Source organism: Crinia signifera, chromosome 5, assembly GCF_055691185.1.
Source record: "Crinia signifera chromosome 5, ASM5569118v1, whole genome shotgun sequence".
NCBI lineage: Eukaryota > Metazoa > Chordata > Amphibia > Anura > Myobatrachidae > Crinia > Crinia signifera.
This window is the reverse complement of record NC_139221.1, coordinates 73000146-73017366: the sequence shown is the minus strand read 5'-3', so window position 1 is coordinate 73017366 and position 17221 is coordinate 73000146. Positions and strand designations below refer to the sequence as shown.

The following is a 17221-nucleotide window of genomic DNA, read 5'->3' as shown; positions in this document are numbered from 1 at the left end:
GCCCTTATTCTGATCAGTGCGGCCGGATCCGAATATGCGGCCAGGACCGTGCGTGCGAAACCCCGCCTTCCATACGGATCGCCAACTCCGTCCGTACGCGGTAAGAAGCTGGCCGAACGGACCGCACGTGTATTTTTCACGGAATACGCCTCCTCGATCTCAGGGAACCTCCCCCATCATTTGATGGTCGCAGAACATCGAATACAGGACTGAGTGTTCCACCAGCTCCCGCAACCTCAGACCACACGGACATTTTTCCGTGCAAAAGCAGGGATCTGGGCGGGCAGCTGACATCCGGCGATGTCATATGTCCGCCCCCTACACGTGCGTCACGGCCGCATTACCATACGTACGCCCAGCATTTGCATGGGAACGCCCATGAAACGCGGGGCGTATGCATATGGTAATGAGCCCAAATAGCCCTTCACGCCCCTCTCCACCCCCTGTTCGGAGTGTTCACATTTCATGCGGGATTTGGCCGTACGCCCCGCTCGCACATGCGCAGAGACGCCTCTGCACATGCGCAGACACAAAACATCGGCGGCACGAACGCACGCGGATATTACCGCACCAACCAGAATAAGGGCCAATGTGCGGGGTGAGGACTGTGACAGTCTGATAGAGATGTTAAATGTCACACTTTCTCCTCAAATTAGTACCCCAGTCAGCTTTAACCCCACCAGAACATCCCTGTTAATATGTTGTAAAGTCCCAGCATAAATTATTGACTAGGCAAAGGGCTTTATAATATGGTACAGAGCAAAAGTATACCCTTTTCAAACTGAGCAACCCATGTCCTAGCTTCATGTGAAAAGGACTACCCTCAAATTCTGTGCCCTAAGAATTCCACCTGGGTCACGATCAGGGTTGAAGCCGATACACTGTGAAAGCACAACCCGCTTTCACACAGATATCCACATCACTGGTGCTTGGCGATGATGTCATCTCCAAGCGCCAACAATGGGACAAGCCGGCAACAATCCAAGTTCAGACGATGTAAAAATGGTACCAAGCAGCTGGTTATGACCAGGTATCTCATTCAATAACCCAGGTTGGACCTGGGTTATTGGTGTGAAAGGGGTATTAGTCTTTCAGGGAAAAAATAAACTGGGGACATCTGGATTCAGCTTGGGGAGCCTGAAACCTTTATAGGTTCAGCACTGGACATCTACAAGTGAAAGCCACAAACTTGGTGGGCGCTAAAAGAGCAGACGGGGATGCATAAAGTTGTACATCTACTTTAAGTATACAGACGTTGTTTTCACAATCATGCACCTCCCTAATGATAGGCATTCCATACTTTTTATATAACCATCAACACAGACAAAATAGATCTAAACAATATTTGGCGCCCAGAGTTTCTTTGCTCTGCCTGTAAATTTACACAGCATTTGTCTAGAAATAAATATGGAACAATGCAGGACTGAGTATGATTTTAGGACCCAGATGGTGGAGCACGGTTTGCATTCAGAAATTTCTTACGATGCCCAGTAAATCTGAATTATGCTCCTGATTTCCAATGATTCCGATATCACTGAGAATAAAAGTAGATGTCAAAAAGGATTGTGTATACGAAATGCCCTCTCCAATTAGAGCCAAAAGGTCCAATGCTGCTAACTCACATCTTCCCCCCCCCCCTCCCCCCCATTAATCCTCTAATGGCTAATTCTCCTGTCACGGATGGCTGATAAAAGTGGAAATTAAGTTCTCCTGACAGGTAGAGGCTTCTCATACAGCGAGAGCACTTACTAGATAGTCTCTGTACAAATGATAAGGATCTTACGTGTGGAAAGCTAAGCAATGGGCTCATGCTGTTCTGGAACTTGTGCAAAGGGAGATTAGTATAAGAAAATACATTTAGGTGGACATCTCCTTTAACAGAAGTTGCACCTTCACATTTATCCCTAACAGTGAAGGGGATAACTCGAATAATGAATAACTTTACACTAAGCTAAATACATTTACTGCAAGAAATATAAAAGCACTAACGCTTCTTAAATTGGGACGTTACTTACCCTGGAATAGATGGCTTCTGACAATATAACAAATGCATTCTCAATATTGATATTTTCTTTAGCGCTTGTCTCATAAAATGGTATCCCATATTCCCAGGCAAGCTAGAAGCAAAGAAAGCCTTACTGTTATTATTATTATAATTTTATTCATAAGGCGCCACAAGTGTTTTGCAGCGCCGTACAAAGGAACAGGACAGGGAGACAAAACTTGGCATAACATAGAATGAATAACAAAAATAGAGTACAAATAAAGAGCGCCACAGTTCAATACACATTACAGCTTAAATTTAAGTAGTGAGGACTCAATCAACATACTATAAGAGGCTTGAGGCCAATGATGGAGATGAGTATGCGAACGAAGATGGTCACTGAGTGTTTGAGTATAGGAGAGCTGTGAGTGAAATGTGAAGAGAAGTGGGCTTTGACAACAAGAGAGAAGACAGCCCTGCTTGGAGGAGCTCACAATCTAGTAGGAAGGGGAGACAGACAGATTACAAGAGGTGCAAGCAAGTGGGTGGTGGCTAGATAGCAGGATGTAAGCAGGCACGGGGTCGGAGAACCAGCTAGTTTATGCAGTGGAAGGGTACACTTTGATGAATAGGTGAGTTTTCAGTGCCCGCTTGAAGCTTTGCAAAGTCGGGGAGAGTCTAATGGAGTGAGGGAGTGCATTCCACTGAAGGCAAAGTCCTGTACTCTAGCGTGGGAAGCAGTGATCAGGGTGGAGGAGAGATGACAGTCGTAGAGGGCGGGAGGGTGTATGAATGGAGATGAGATTAGAGATATATGAAGCAATGGAATTAGAGATGGCCCTGTATGTGAGTGTGTGGTGTTTGAAGAGGATTCTGTAGGGGAATGGGAGCCAGTGCAGATTTTGTTGAAGGGGAGTGGCAGAATTAGAGCGGCAGGAGAGGAAGATAAACCTGGCTGCAGAGTTGAGGACAGATTAGAGAGGAGCCAGTTGGGATCGAGCGAGGCCGGTGAGGAGTGCATGGTAGTAGTCGAGCCGTGACATGACCAGTGAGTGGATGATAAGCTTAGTTGCACTCTGTGAGAGAAAAGGCCTGATGCGAGAAATGTTGCGTAACTGGAGCCGGCAAGAATGGGCCAGGGCTTGGATGTGGGGTGCAAATGAGAGGGAGGAGTCGAGAGTGACACCCAGGCAGCGGAGTTGGGGAATGGGTTAGATCAGGGGTGTCAAACTCAAATTCATCGGGGGCCGCATCAGCAGTTTGGTCACCCTCAAAGGGTCGGCCCCCCAAAAAGTACAAATGACAGAAAACTTGTAGAAGGTGTACTTTAAAGCAGTATGAAACAGGACATGCATATAACAATAATGTGATAACAAAAATGGTGGGCCATCAAACACAGAGCTATGCTACAGAAATGTAATTCCACATCCAGTACTAATTATATTGGGGTGCAGGGTTCAGTCGTAGACAGGGACAGAAGGTACAGAGCTGCCTTAGGGATGCTAGAGGAGGTGACACCATTTTGGGAAAGACATTTTAATGTGGGCTAGCAAGATAGACACGCAGTGACTAGAGGAGAGCATGGCCTGGTGTGTAAATGTCACCCTCAGTGACAGAGATCCCCACGTACAGCGACCAGCCCGAGCTATACACTACTAACCTATTTAAGTCAGCCGCCTCGCACACACGGTTACCGCTACTACCAGCAGTCCAGCACGGATCGCCAGCTGCGTGACGTCCCAGTCCCAGCAACCAACCCCGCAGCTCCGGCGAGCGAGTGCGCGCGGGGTGGGGGATGGGTGAGAGGAGGTGGCCTAGGCAGGAGCTGGGACACACTGCCCCTGCGTGCTATCTCCTCGCGCGGGCCACATGACAAGGTCTGGCGGGCCGGATTTGGCCCGCGGGCCTTGTGTTTGACACCCGTGGGTTAGATGATGGTGTTGTTAACAGTGATAGAGATATTAGTAGGGGGGATAGCTCTGGGTGAAAGATAAAAAGTTCGGTTTTGTCCATATTCAGCTTTAGAAATCGCTCAGACATCCAGGAGGAGATGGCAGAAAGGCAGTTGGAAACCTGAGAGAGAACAGTGGGGGATAGATCAGGAGAGGAGAGGTAGATTTGGGTGTCATCAGCATAGAGGAGATATTGGAAGCCAAAGGAGTTAATGAATGCACCCAGAGAAGAGGTGTACAGGGAGAACAGAAGGGGGCCAAAGACAGAACCCCGAGGGACCCCGACAGGAAGGATGGAAGGTGGTGAGTGTTAGGAACCATTAGCATGGTTCCGTTCTGTTTTGTCTTCTGTTCTGTTTGTGTTTGGCATTTGACTCTTTGGTGGCCTCCGGTGGTCAGTCTGTGCCATTGCAGCTCAAATCTTCTGGAGTCTTGATTTATTTACAAGGCGGATTGATAATGAGCTCATTATTCCTGCTGGCAGGTTGGCTGGAGATGTCACAGGTGTGCTTATCACCTGAGTCTTTCTTAAGGCATTCTCCCTAGCAATGCAGAGCCAGTGATAGCTTCCTGTTTCCTAGTTTTCAAATTTCCTGGTCTGGATTGTCCTGTTCTGTCAAGTATCTTGTCCTGCTGCAGTCTGGGTCCAGTCATCCTGTGCCTTATGCAGGATTCTTCCTGGGACGTGCTGCTGCTACCTTTCCTGCGGTAGCCTGCTGACTCCCAAGCATCTGGGAACCACTACCTTCCATCTTATGCCCGGTGTCGTGAGAAGTCTTAGGCTACGGTTAGGTTGCACTGTGGTGCATATCAGTTGCCCAAGAGGAGGTTGGGCATTATTCCTATAGTTTATTAATGTGGGGTTGTTCCCCTTTAAGTTGTGCTAGGAACAACTTGTCTGTGTGCGACAAGGTCGTCTGGTGTTTGATTGCGACAGGGTCCCTTGACTGTTGTTTTTGTTGCGACAGAGTCGCAGTATTTTCCTTATTATTTTCCATACCTGTGTCATTTCAGGGACTGGTACTTCTGCATTATCCTCTTTAGTGGGGGTTATTCGTTTAGTTAGATTGTCCTCTTGGACCTATCCTTGGCGGTCGTCGTGGGCTTGTCACCACCTAACACCTGGCTGCACCGGAGCTTGGGCGGGCCTAACTCACCCTTTCAGCCGTGGTGGCTTCAGGCGAAGCCTAGCATCCCGCAGTCCATGACCACCTTTCAGGGAGGGCCAATAGAGAGAGGTTAGAGGCAGCACCACCATACAGTTTGGGAGACGTTCTGTTACCTCTGTTACTCCCCGGATCGTAACAGTGAGGTGGAGCCAGAGACCAAGAAGGAACGGTTGGAGAGGTAAGAGGAAAACCAGTTGAAAACCGTGCCAGAGAGGCCAATGTTTTTGAGTGTGTGGAGGAGGAGAGGGTGATCCATAGTGTCAAAGGCAGCAGATAGGTCCAATAGGATAAGCAGGGAGAAGTGACCCTTGGATTTGGCTGACAGCAGGTCATTGGTGACTTTCACTAGGACAGTCTCAGTGGAGTGAAGTGAGCGAAAACCAGATTGAAGGGGATCAAGGATGGAGTGGTCAGACAGGTAGCTGGTGAGACACCTGTAAACCAGACATTCTAGTATTTTAGAGGCAAATGGGAGAAGAGAGATATGGCGGTAGCTTGTGGGAGATAAAGGGTCCAGGTTTGGTTTTTTAAGAATAGGTGAGACCAGAGCATGTTTGAAGGGTGAGGGAAAGATGCCAGTAGAAAGGGATAGTTTAAAGAGGTGAGCAAGGTGGGAGCAGCTAGTGGGGGAGAGGGAGCTGAGGAGACGGGAGGGAAGAGGGTCCAAGGGACAGGTAGAGGGGGGAGAGGATGAGATGAGGGAGCAGACTTCCTCAGCTGTAGTAGGGCAGAATGATGACAGAGTTGGGTAGTTGGGGGGGGGGGGGAGGATGATTGGGGTGGGTGGGCAGCAGAGGGGGTATGGGAGGAGATATCATGTCAGATTATCTAAATTTTAGAGAGGAAGAAGGAGGCAAAGTCAGTGGCAGTGAGGGATGAAGGGAGGAGGGGTGGTGCAGGGCGAAGTAGAGTGTTGAAAGTTTCAAAGAGACAGCGGGGATTGGAGGAATGAGAAGAGATGAGAGATTTGAAAAAGGATTGTTTGGCAGAGGAGAGAGCAGCGCTGTAGGTGGAGAGAATAAACTTGAGTTACATACTCTGTGCTGTAATATGTAGAACATATATAAAGTCTCACAGAGCATCTCAATAAAGTGACATTTAGAACTGATTGTCTCTGATTATATGTTTTTGTATACACTTGGAAAGTTGGTAGTTTCTTTATGATTGTAAATGTTCATGATGCTTTCTTGATCTGCTATTATACCAGCTATTTTTATTTTCTCACTGTAATGCGGAATTTAGCTGGTTTTCTTTTTTATTTCTCTGCATTTTCGGGACTGCCTTTAAGCATTAGTCGTACACCCCAAAGGTAAGATGTTCCAGGAGTTAGGGCCATATTTACTAAGCTTGAAAAGTGTTAAAATGGAGAGTGAAAACCCACCAGCCAATCAGCTCCTGTCATTTCACAAGCTGAGTTTAAAAAATGACAGGTAATAGTTGATTGTTCTTTTCCATCTTCTCACTTTTCAAGGTTTGTATATCTCACATTTAGAGATAGATAAAGTGGATAATTTCCTATAGATTGTAAGCTTGCAGCAGGGCCCTTCAACCTCTATGTCTGTTTGTTTTACTCAGTTTGTTCTTTCATTGTTGTCAACATTTGTAAAGCGCAACGGAATCTGCTGCGCTATATAAGAAACTGTAAATAAATAAAATAAATTAATAATAATTTCCAAAAGTGAGCAAATCAGCTTCTGTCATTAATTTAGTATTTTAAGCGATAGAAAGAATCTTATTGGTTGCTCTGGAAAATATCTCCTAGGCATGGCACATCTCCCAAGTCCCAGAATGCGTTAAATCTATGCTCACTTGAAAAATAACATGAAACAATTTTGATTTTCTCATGATGTATTTAACAAAAAAATAAGCCAACAATGAGTTATTTAACCCTTCTAATTTTTGGCGTCCAGCACTAACTACTATTGGCATTAAGCAATAAAACCTAAGTGGGATCTAACTGCAATATATTGATGAAAATTCTTTCCCCATAATTATCTGAATTCAGTCGTGACTTTTTTAGTAATATTATTTATATATTTTTTATTGTTATTAGATATTATTATTGTGTATGTTGTTTTATTGATTTTGAGTATATAAAATTATTTATTTGATCAGGTTTTCTGGTACAATTGTGCATAGCGTCTACCACTAAGTAACTGAAATTTACCTAGCAGCGCAATGTATCAACAAACTATTGGCTTTATCAATATTTTGCGAGTTACAGCAACTGACGATTACATTGCTGCAGCAACTTTTTTTATAAATTAAAAAATAATTTTATTTTAATATTTTTCCATTTACTCTTAAGGTGCCATGTATCAGTTTGAGGAGATTTTGCAAATATTCAAAGGTTCAGCATTTACAGAAGTTGCACTATTTCCCTGTGATGAAATGATGAAGTGTAAATGCACAGAAGCACCTGGCTCACATTACAGGCATTACTGATATAGGAGCTGTAAGGGTTGTAACAGTTGTGATGTTCAATAATTAATGACACAGTAAAATCTGAAATGGTTGTCACTTGAGATTAGGTTCATCAGTACGTGCTGAGGACTAATGATTACTTATTGCCTTAATATGGTAAAGATGCGGATCAGCCCTGCTCCCACACTCATCTATACATACAGTAGCTGTTTCTGACCAGAGTAGCATATAAGTATATAATCAGTCTCTACAAATATTGGTTGCAGTTCACAGGTAGTGAGAGAGGTCAGTCCTACATTATGTAATTATATATTGTTAGTGTAGGAACCCATCTGAATTAGGTTCCCTTGTCATGATAAATAGGCACTTTGGGGGAAATTTACTAAACAAAATTCGCAAAAAAATAGGTGTATTCGTATCCAGAAATACACCTATTTTTTACACATTCGTATTTTCGGGATTTACTATCCAGAAAATACACTAGGAGGGAGAGAGGAAAGTGGACTCTTTTTGTGGGGCACTCTTTGTATTATGATTATGATTTAAAACTTAACTTTTCATTTTAATTAATTAAGATAGGGCGGACATACATTGGCAAACAAAACAAAACCAAACAGAAGGGACAAACAACATTGATTCTGCAGTGACCTTTTATAATATGCTGTACAGATTTTTTAGAAATTGAGTTCTATATCAGAACAATCAATATAGAGATGTGCCTAGCAGAGCTAATTGCTATATCAGCTAGGAATCGTCTGAAGGGTTTTTATAAAAATTTTGGGGAAAGAATTCCCTACTTAGACTAGTACTTGCACACTTTAATCAAAAAATTAAAGTGTGCAATTAATAGTTTTCCACACACAATAATAATATTAACACACTGTCAGTCAGAGGATGTGACGCTGTCAGTGAAAAGATGTAGATCGTCAGGCAGTCTCTTGTCGACCTAGAGTAATTGGATATACAAACAAAACTTCCGGACAGTATTGCAGGTATTAATTGGCTGGATAACGAGCACTTGTTTATGGACCTAAGCAGGTCACCAGTCAGTATTCCTACCCTGTCAGTAAAATTACTGATATGTGGCTCAATAACTTGTCAAGCCTGATAATTGGCTTTTCAACACCCGGTAAGTGGTATACAATCAGATTCTAGACAGTATTGCCAAACATTGATAGACTGACTGCAAGTTAGATAGTTTATCAAACCAGATAATTGGTATACATTCTCATAGAGCAACCTTTTTGCCCACAATTCTATGTAGAAGAAAGGGGGTTTGGTTGGTTGCTATGTGGAAAAAATAAATAAACAGGCCAATATGTCGCATTTATATTGGTAGAATTCTTGCAGTAAATAGCATCCAAACTGAGTTTTCTGTAGTAGTTACAATGGGTTGTTGCAATAAGTTATATCCGCACTCTGCTCTATGCAGTAAACTGTTACAATAAATTGTATCCAAAAATGGGCTCTGTGTGATAGGTTACAACCAGTTGTTGCAATAAATCCCATCCACACTCTGCTCCATACAATAAATTGCTACAATAGAGTATATCCTAATGGTTGTATAGATTTCAAATTATTATTACAGAGCAACCTTTTCGCCCATAATTCTATGTAGAAAAAGAGGGGGGGGGGGGGGGAGATTGGTTGGTTGCTATGCCACAGAATTTTTTTTTTTAACAGACCAATTATTTCACAGTTGTGTTGGTAAGAATCTCACTATAAATAGCATCCAAACTGAGCTCTGTGTTATGAGTTATAATTAATTGTTGCAAAAAATCGCATCCACACTCTGCTCTGTACAATAAATTGTTACAATGGATTGTATCCAACTAATTTGTGCAGATTTCTGATTGTTATCACAAAGCAACCTTTTTGCCCTCAATTCTATGTAGAAGAAGAGGGGTTAGTTGGTTGCTATGCCACAAAGAAAATAAATAAGCCAATATTTCACAGTTGTATGGGTAGAGATCTTATAGTAAATAGCGTCCAAACTGAGCTCTGTGTGATAAGTTACAATAAATTGTTCCGATGAATCCCATCCACACAGTGCAATAAATTGTTACACTAAATTGTGTCAAAAATGGTTAGTGCAGATTTCTGATCTCACAATATTGACCATCTAGCGAGTCAGATTGGACCTACTACTGTCACTGAGTCTTGCATACGTGCATTGGGCTCAGGATGAGAGAGTCCTTCTCTGTGCTATAAGGTCGGAGAGAGGTAAGGTCATAACACTTCTGCTGTTGGGTAAACTGTGGGCGAAATGCCTTGTTGTTAAATTAACATTGCAATGCATCAGACCACACAGTATTGCCAATGAGAGAGTGTTGAAGATGAGAAAGTATAGGGTAACTTATGATAGTGTTGGTGTGGAAAGGATATTTAAAGTAGCCCACATGGAAACAAGTGCCACCTTCTGCTTTTTAAAAAAAGAGAGGAAGAGCACAGGTTCTCAGTGTGGTGTGGAATAAGTAAAGAACACCGCTTCTGCTGTTGCTGTTAGATGACAACTGCTGCCATGTTGTTCAAACAACAGAGCATGGCAGTCTGTGTAAATCAGCCAGGAGAAAACAGTGGAGTACCTGTCTGAAGGAGAGTGCCTGGTGTGGAGAGAGAGAGAAGGGGGTTTCCTTTCCCAATGCTGGGTCTCTATTTGCGACTTCAGGCAGGCTCATACAGCGTGGCTCCTTCGTTATAAACAGGGTCCTCTGGTGTGCGGCTAGTGTGTGGCTAGATTGCCTGGTAGGCTAAGTTACACTGCCCCGCCGGCGGGCAGTGTGGAGGATGACGCGCGTTTCGCCTTCCAACGGCTTGATCACATCAAGTACCGTAAGGCAAGTGAGATCTTCTCATATAGCCCCTTGTGAGTTAACTCCCCTATGGGGTATGGGGCGGTGATTGGCTGATCGTCATTGGTGACGTACAGCCTTGATAATGCAGGGTTCCATTATCTCCGTAATGGGAGGTTCCGGGTAGCGGGGCTTTCCCTGTGAGGTATGGGGTGGTGATTGGCCGATCGTCACTGATGACGTTGGCCTCGGTGATGCAGGGTTCACTGTCATCGTAGTGGGAGGTTCTGGGTAGCGGGGCTTCCCCCCGGAGGTAATGTAGCCGAGTGACTTTTGTGAAGGAATGCAGTTATCTCTGTCTCCGGGGGTCCTGTATTGTGGACTTCGCCCAGGAGATGATGTTTGCTAGGTGAGTGTTTTTGTCCATACTCCTATGGATTGGGTGACCATTTTCTCTGCTTATTATCCTATGGGCACCCCAGAATAATGGGATTACTTTGAAGTGGAGAGGCTGTGGAGGAGGTTGCTCCTTTCATGGAGGGTCTTAATGCCTTATGACCTATTCGTATGGGATGGACGCATGTTTTATGTGACCATTTATTTCACTAGGGATTGCGTATTTTTATCCATACTAAATTTGTTAATTCCTAGGCGGTGATGCTACATTACCTCAGGGGGAAGCCCCGCTACCCAGAACCTCCCACTATGGTGACAGTGAACCCTGCATCACCGAGGCCAACGTCATCAGTGACGATCGGCCAATCACCACCCCATACCTCACAGGGAAAGCCCCGCTACCCGGAACCTCCCATTAAGGACATAATGGAACCCCGCATTATCAAGGCTGTACTTGATACCAATGACGATCAGCCAATCACCGCCCCATACCCCATAGGGGAGTTAACTCACAAGGGGCTATTTGAGAAGATCTCACTTGCCTTACGGTACTTGATGTGATCAAGCTGTTGGAAGGCGAAACGCGCGTCATCCTCCACCCTGCCCGTCGGCGCCGGCGGGGCAGTGTAACTTAGACTACCAGGCAATCTAGCCGCACACCAGAGGACCCTGTTTATAACGAAGGAGCCACGCTGTATGAGCCTGCCTGAAGTCGCAAATAGAGACCCAGCATTGGGAAAGGAAACCCCCTTCTCTCTCTCTCCACACCAGGCACTCTCCTTCAGACAGGTACTCCACCGTTTTCTCCTGGCGGATTTACACAGACTGCCATGCTCTGTTGTTTGAACAACATGGAAGCAGTTGTCATCTAACAGCAACAGCAGAAGCGGTGTTCTTTACTTATTCCACACCACACTGAGAACCTGTGCTCTTCCTCTCTCATTACCAAAGTCCGCTGCGGGAGCAAGACTTTTTTAAAAGCAGAAGGTGGCACTTGTTTCCATGTGGGCTACTTTAAATATCCTTTCCACACCAACACTATCATAAGTTACCCTATACTTTCTCATCTTCAACACTCTCTCATTGGCAATACTGTGTGGTCTGCTGCATTGCAATGTTAATTTAACGGGATGCAGTTTAAATCCCGGCGGTCGGGATCCCGGAGTTCAGAATCCCGACGCCGGAATCCCGACCGCCGGAATCCCGACCGCCGAAATCCCGACAGTTTCTCCCTCCGTGGGTGTCCACGACACGCCTGGAGGGAGAATAAATTAGTGTGCCGAGCGTAGCGAGGCACCGGGCCCGCTGCGTGGAGAGCGCAGCGAGCCCGCAAGGGGGGGGCGATCCACGTCCCCCCCTTGTCGGGATTTCGACGGTTGGGATTCCGGCGTCGGGATTTTGAACGCCGGGATCCCGACCGCCGGGATTTCATACTGAATCCAATTTAACAACAAGGCATTTCGCCCACAGTTTACCCAACAGCAGAAGTGTTATTACCTTACCTCTCTCCGACCTTATAGCACAGAGAAGGACTCTCTCATCCTGAGCCCAATGCACGTATGCAAGACTCAGTGACAGTAGTAGGTCCAATCTGACTCGCTAGATGGTCAATATTGTGAGATCAGAAATCTGCACTAACCATTTTTGACACAATTTAGTGTAACAATTTATTGCACTGTGTGGATGGGATTCATCGGAACAATTTATTGTAACTTATCACACAGAGCTCAGTTTGGACGCTATTTACTATAAGATCTCTACCCATACAACTGTGAAATATTGGCTTATTTATTTTCTTTGTGGCATAGCAACCAACTAACCCCTCTTCTTCTACATAGAATTGAGGGCAAAAAGGTTGCTTTGTGATAACAATCAGAAATCTGCACAAATTAGTTGGATACAATCCATTGTAAAAATTTATTGTACAGAGCAGAGTGTGGATGCGATTTTTTGCAACAATTAATTATAACTCATCACACAGAGCTCAGTTTGGATGCTATTTATAGTGAGATTCTTACCAACACAACTGTGAAATCAGGGAGACTGGGAGATCAGCCAATGGGAAGACACGGTTATAAAGCCCTCAGACAAGGGCGGGAACATCGTGCTGTGGCCCAAAGAAGCCTATATGAAAGAAGCCTATAGGGAACTTTTGGATAAGACATGCTATCATCTCATGATATTCAATCCTACGGAAAACTTTAACCCCTTCCCGACAATTGACGTACATTTACGTCATGGTCGGGAAGTACTTCCCGACACATGGCGTAAATCTACGTCATGGCTTGTAACTGTCACCGCGTCTATAGACTGTGGTTTGGTCAACGTGCACACTAGGGCCACATATAGGATATTTATGAAAACAAAAGAATTGGGGGAATCAATTTTTAGTCACATTTCTCTAGTAAAATGTACTGTGTTCCTTAGAAAAATGTATTAAAATTGCAAATCTGCAAAAAAAATGAAATTTTGAAATTTCACCTACACTTTGTTTTAATTCCTGTGAAACACCTAAAGGGTTAACAAACTTCCAAAATGCTGTTTTGAATACTGTGAGGGGTGCAGTTTTTGAAATGGTATCATTTATGGGGGTGTCTCACATACAAGTCCCTCAAAGTCACATCAGAACTGAACTGGTCCCTAAAAAAATCAGTGTTTGAAATTTTCTTGAAAATTTGAGAATTTGCTATTCATATTGTAAGCCTCCTAGTGTCCAAAAAAATTAAAAGGAAGTTGAAATAATGATGGAAACATAAAGTAGACATATGGTCTATGTTAGTTATTAACTATTTTGAGTGGTATGATTATTTGTCTCACAAGCAGAAAATTTAACATTTTGCAAATTGCTAAATTTTCCATTTTTTTACGACATTTTGGTATTTTTCACAAAAAAACACAGACTGTATCGACCCAAATTTACCACTAATTTGAAGTACAATGTGTCACGAAAAAACACTCTCAAAATCACTGGGATAAGTAAAAGCAAAAAAAAGTTATCCCCACTTAAGTGAGACATGTCAGATTTGAAAAAAAGGGCTCTGTCAGGAACGCAAAAACTGGCTCTGTCAGGAAGGGGTTAAGATGTTGTACATGCGATTGATAGAAGGAGCACACAAAAAAGGCATCATTACCAACAGTGAACTGGCATTCTTGAGAGTTGATAACCCGAAGGTCCCTACTTTTTATATGCAGCCAAAAACACATAAAAACTTGGAGCACCCACCGGGGCGCCCAATAGTGTCGGGTATAGGAGGCATTCTAGAACAGGCCAGCATCTTCATAGATCATCATTTGAGACATCATGTGCATACGCTGACCTCGTATGTACAGGACACACGAGATGTTTTGAGAAAACTAAATGACGTCCATCTCGATCCAGATCAGTATTTAGTTACCATGGATGTAGAATCGCTGTATACCAGCATTGATCATGATCAAGGTATACTAGCGGTCAAATATTTTCTTACCTTAGAGGGCATGGATGACTTCAAGGACTTTCTCTTGATCCTACTGGATTTTGTTTTAAAGAAAAACTATTTTACTTTTGACGACAAATTCTTCCTCCAGACCCGGGGAACAGCGATGGGCGCGGCATGCGCGCCCACGTATGCCAACCTGTTCCTCGGGTGGTGGGAGAGGGAGGTCGTCTTCAAGGAATCCAATGATAATTACACCCACCATATTGTCACTTATATAAGATATATAGATGACATCTTCTTAATATGGCAGGGTGAAGAAAAGGATCTTCATGACTTCATCTCAATCCTGAACTCCAACTCTTTGAATCTGAAACTGACTTATAATGTCAGTCAAACAGAGGCAACCTTCCTGGATCTCCAAATTTACCCGAATGAGGATGGCAACATCCACACAAAACTCTTTAGGAAGGAAACTGCAACTAACAACTTACTCCACAAAGAAAGCTCACATTTTCCACCAACAATCAAAAATCTCCCTAAAGGTGAGTTTCTACGTTTGAGAAGGAACTGTACCACTAGGGAATTATTTAAGAGCAAAAGTGAGGGGGGGCGTGGCCTGGCTGTGCAGGGAACAGGACGCATACCTGTAGCGCTCCTGCACTCAGCCCTTAAAAGAGGCTCTTTGGGGACATCTGCCACTACCTGACCGGCCAGGGGAACCTGGACGCACACTCCGAACCGGGGGAGAGAGCGCCGTGGAGCAGGGGACGGAGAAAACCCCGTTCCGCGGTCTGCGGCCTAGCCACTGCTGAAGCCGCGGCCTCAAGTAACTGCCGGCACCCGCCGACGGAGCTCCACAGCCGCATCGCGGCAGCTGGCGGGACGCGGCGGCGGATTGGGACACAGATTCCGATAGGGGTGGTGGCCGGGAGGCGCCCCTACCCCCTCTGACACTGCTGACCTGCCTAGGGGACCCGGGAGACGGGAGAGAAGCCGCACTCGTCGGGCATACATCTCCAGCGGCGGCCATCTTGGATCACAGGGACAGAAACATCCTGCTGCACAGCCTGTGAGTAGAGCAGCTGGAGAAGCTGCATACTGTCCCTGTCCTTCCCTGCACCACAGCCAAAGCTCCCCTACCCACATATGCTCCAGCCTCTGGGGTTCCCCCATCCACCCCCACCCCTGGGATAAGAGGTGCAGAGCCCACTGAGAACGTGAACTGTCCTTCCAACAGCCTATACAGGGGCACACTCTCAGCATAAGGCACACACCCGATCCCCTCCATACTTTCTATGTGAGGACCGGCTGCCACCTGCCCCGGAAGACCCTGAACGGACTACCTCCTAGGTGTCGGCGCCCGGCCTCTGCTGACTCTCCCGCCCGTGACGACGAGGGGCTATATAAACCACAGCACCCCCCATTAAACGCTATCCTTTGCTCCTCCCCCGGCCCACTGAGCATCTTCTGAATTTCTGGTGACACAATATACCTACACAGTAACTCCCGACAGCCCCATCCCACGGACCATCAGTGACGGGGCCTCCGGGCTACCCCCTGCCGCCTCTCAGATGTGCGGCGATGTGATTCCACATACTCAGCATCTGGGCCTAATGTGAGCGCCCCTCCCCTGCCATGCCGTCCCACTAACAGGGGAATGTGACCTTCGTCTTCCTACCTACACAGTGCTTCATCTGCATGTAACTGCTCGCTAGCTTTTTCCTTTTTCTCTAAATGGGCAAGAGAGGGAAAGGCTCCCAGAGTAAGACCCCCCAGAAACCTCGTGACAACACCTATCAACAGAATCTACGCTCCTACCTATCCTTCCCACAGTCCGCGGACACCCCTGGGGTCCCCTCTGGTGAAGGTACCACCGCCACTCCCATCATGGCGGTTGCTCCCACACCCGAGGCCTCACTCGACTCCCTGTCACAGCTCAGAGGTGAGATAACGGAGATCCTCTCCCATGTTAAATCGCTGCCATCCAAACAAGATATGCAAGCCCTAGAAACACGTCTTCACGAATCTATGCAGTCTCAAATAGCCCTTGTGCAAGCTGACGTATCTCACCTAGGCTCTCGGGTGGCTACACTAGAAGATGACAGAGATGCTGTGCACTCCCAACTATCCAGCCTGCGTGAGTCACTTGCCCAACAGTCCCTAGATATGCGGGCAGCGCAAAACAAACTGGACGACCTGGATAACAGGGGACGCAGAAACAACCTGCGAGTACGCGGCCTCCCGGAAGACATCCCCCCCTCAGGCCTCATGGACGCACTCAACAAGATCTTCGGGGAAATCCTGAACTTAGACCCCAATGACTCTATAGAATTTGATCAGGCTCACCGAGCCTTACGCCCAAGAGGACTGGCAACAGACCGCCCCAGAGACGTCATCTGTCGGGTCCACTACTTCTCTCAAAAAGAGGAGATTCTCCGTAGGGTTCGCGGCTTGGAGGGAGTGGAGTTCGGAGATGCCCGCCTACAGATCTACCAGGACCTCTCATGGCGCACACTCCAACAGCGCAGGATGCTGAAGCCCCTCACGGAAGCACTTCGCCGAAAGGGCATTAAATATAGGTGGGGGTTCCCGCTGTCTCTTCAGGTCTCACACGACGGCCGAATAATCACCATCAAAGACCCACCAGACCTCCCAGATTTCTGCTCCACACTCGGCCTGGACTCCATACAACTGCCAGATTGTCAGGCCTTTTCCCTCCCCCCCATGCCGCCAACTAGCCTTCCGAGGAGACCCCGCTGGGAACAAGTGGAGAACTCCAAGAAAAAATCTAGAGGAGCTAACTCCCCCCATGCAGCCGCCCCCCCCGTGACACTATGAGGGTTACCCCCTCTGCCTCTACCCTTTCAAAAGGCTCTCCATAGTTTTCTGATATTGTTGGTTTCCTTTACTGCGGTTGACTGGTGCCCTCCATGACTAAGTTACACCTCTTATGCCTCCTAGCAACCCGCACTGTGATTTCTTATATATGTTATACCTTGTTTGAGTTTTGCTTTCTTAGGTTGACGAAGACACTGCCCCCTAGTGTGCCCCCCGCCGCAACCTTTTTCTCCGTGACATGGGTACT

At 45.9% G+C, this 17221-nt stretch overlaps 1 protein-coding gene across 1 annotated transcript in view; it reads right to left on the bottom strand.

Annotated features, from left to right (window-relative positions):
- Positions 1 to 17221, bottom strand: part of LOC146080316 (ras-related protein Rab-10-like) — a 74685-nt gene that overhangs the window by 2960 nt on the left and 54504 nt on the right. The window contains exon 5 of the mRNA XM_083187460.1: positions 2016 to 2117. Within this exon, the coding sequence (XP_083043586.1) occupies positions 2016 to 2117 (102 nt within the window). The remainder of the gene's footprint in view (positions 1 to 2015; positions 2118 to 17221) is intronic.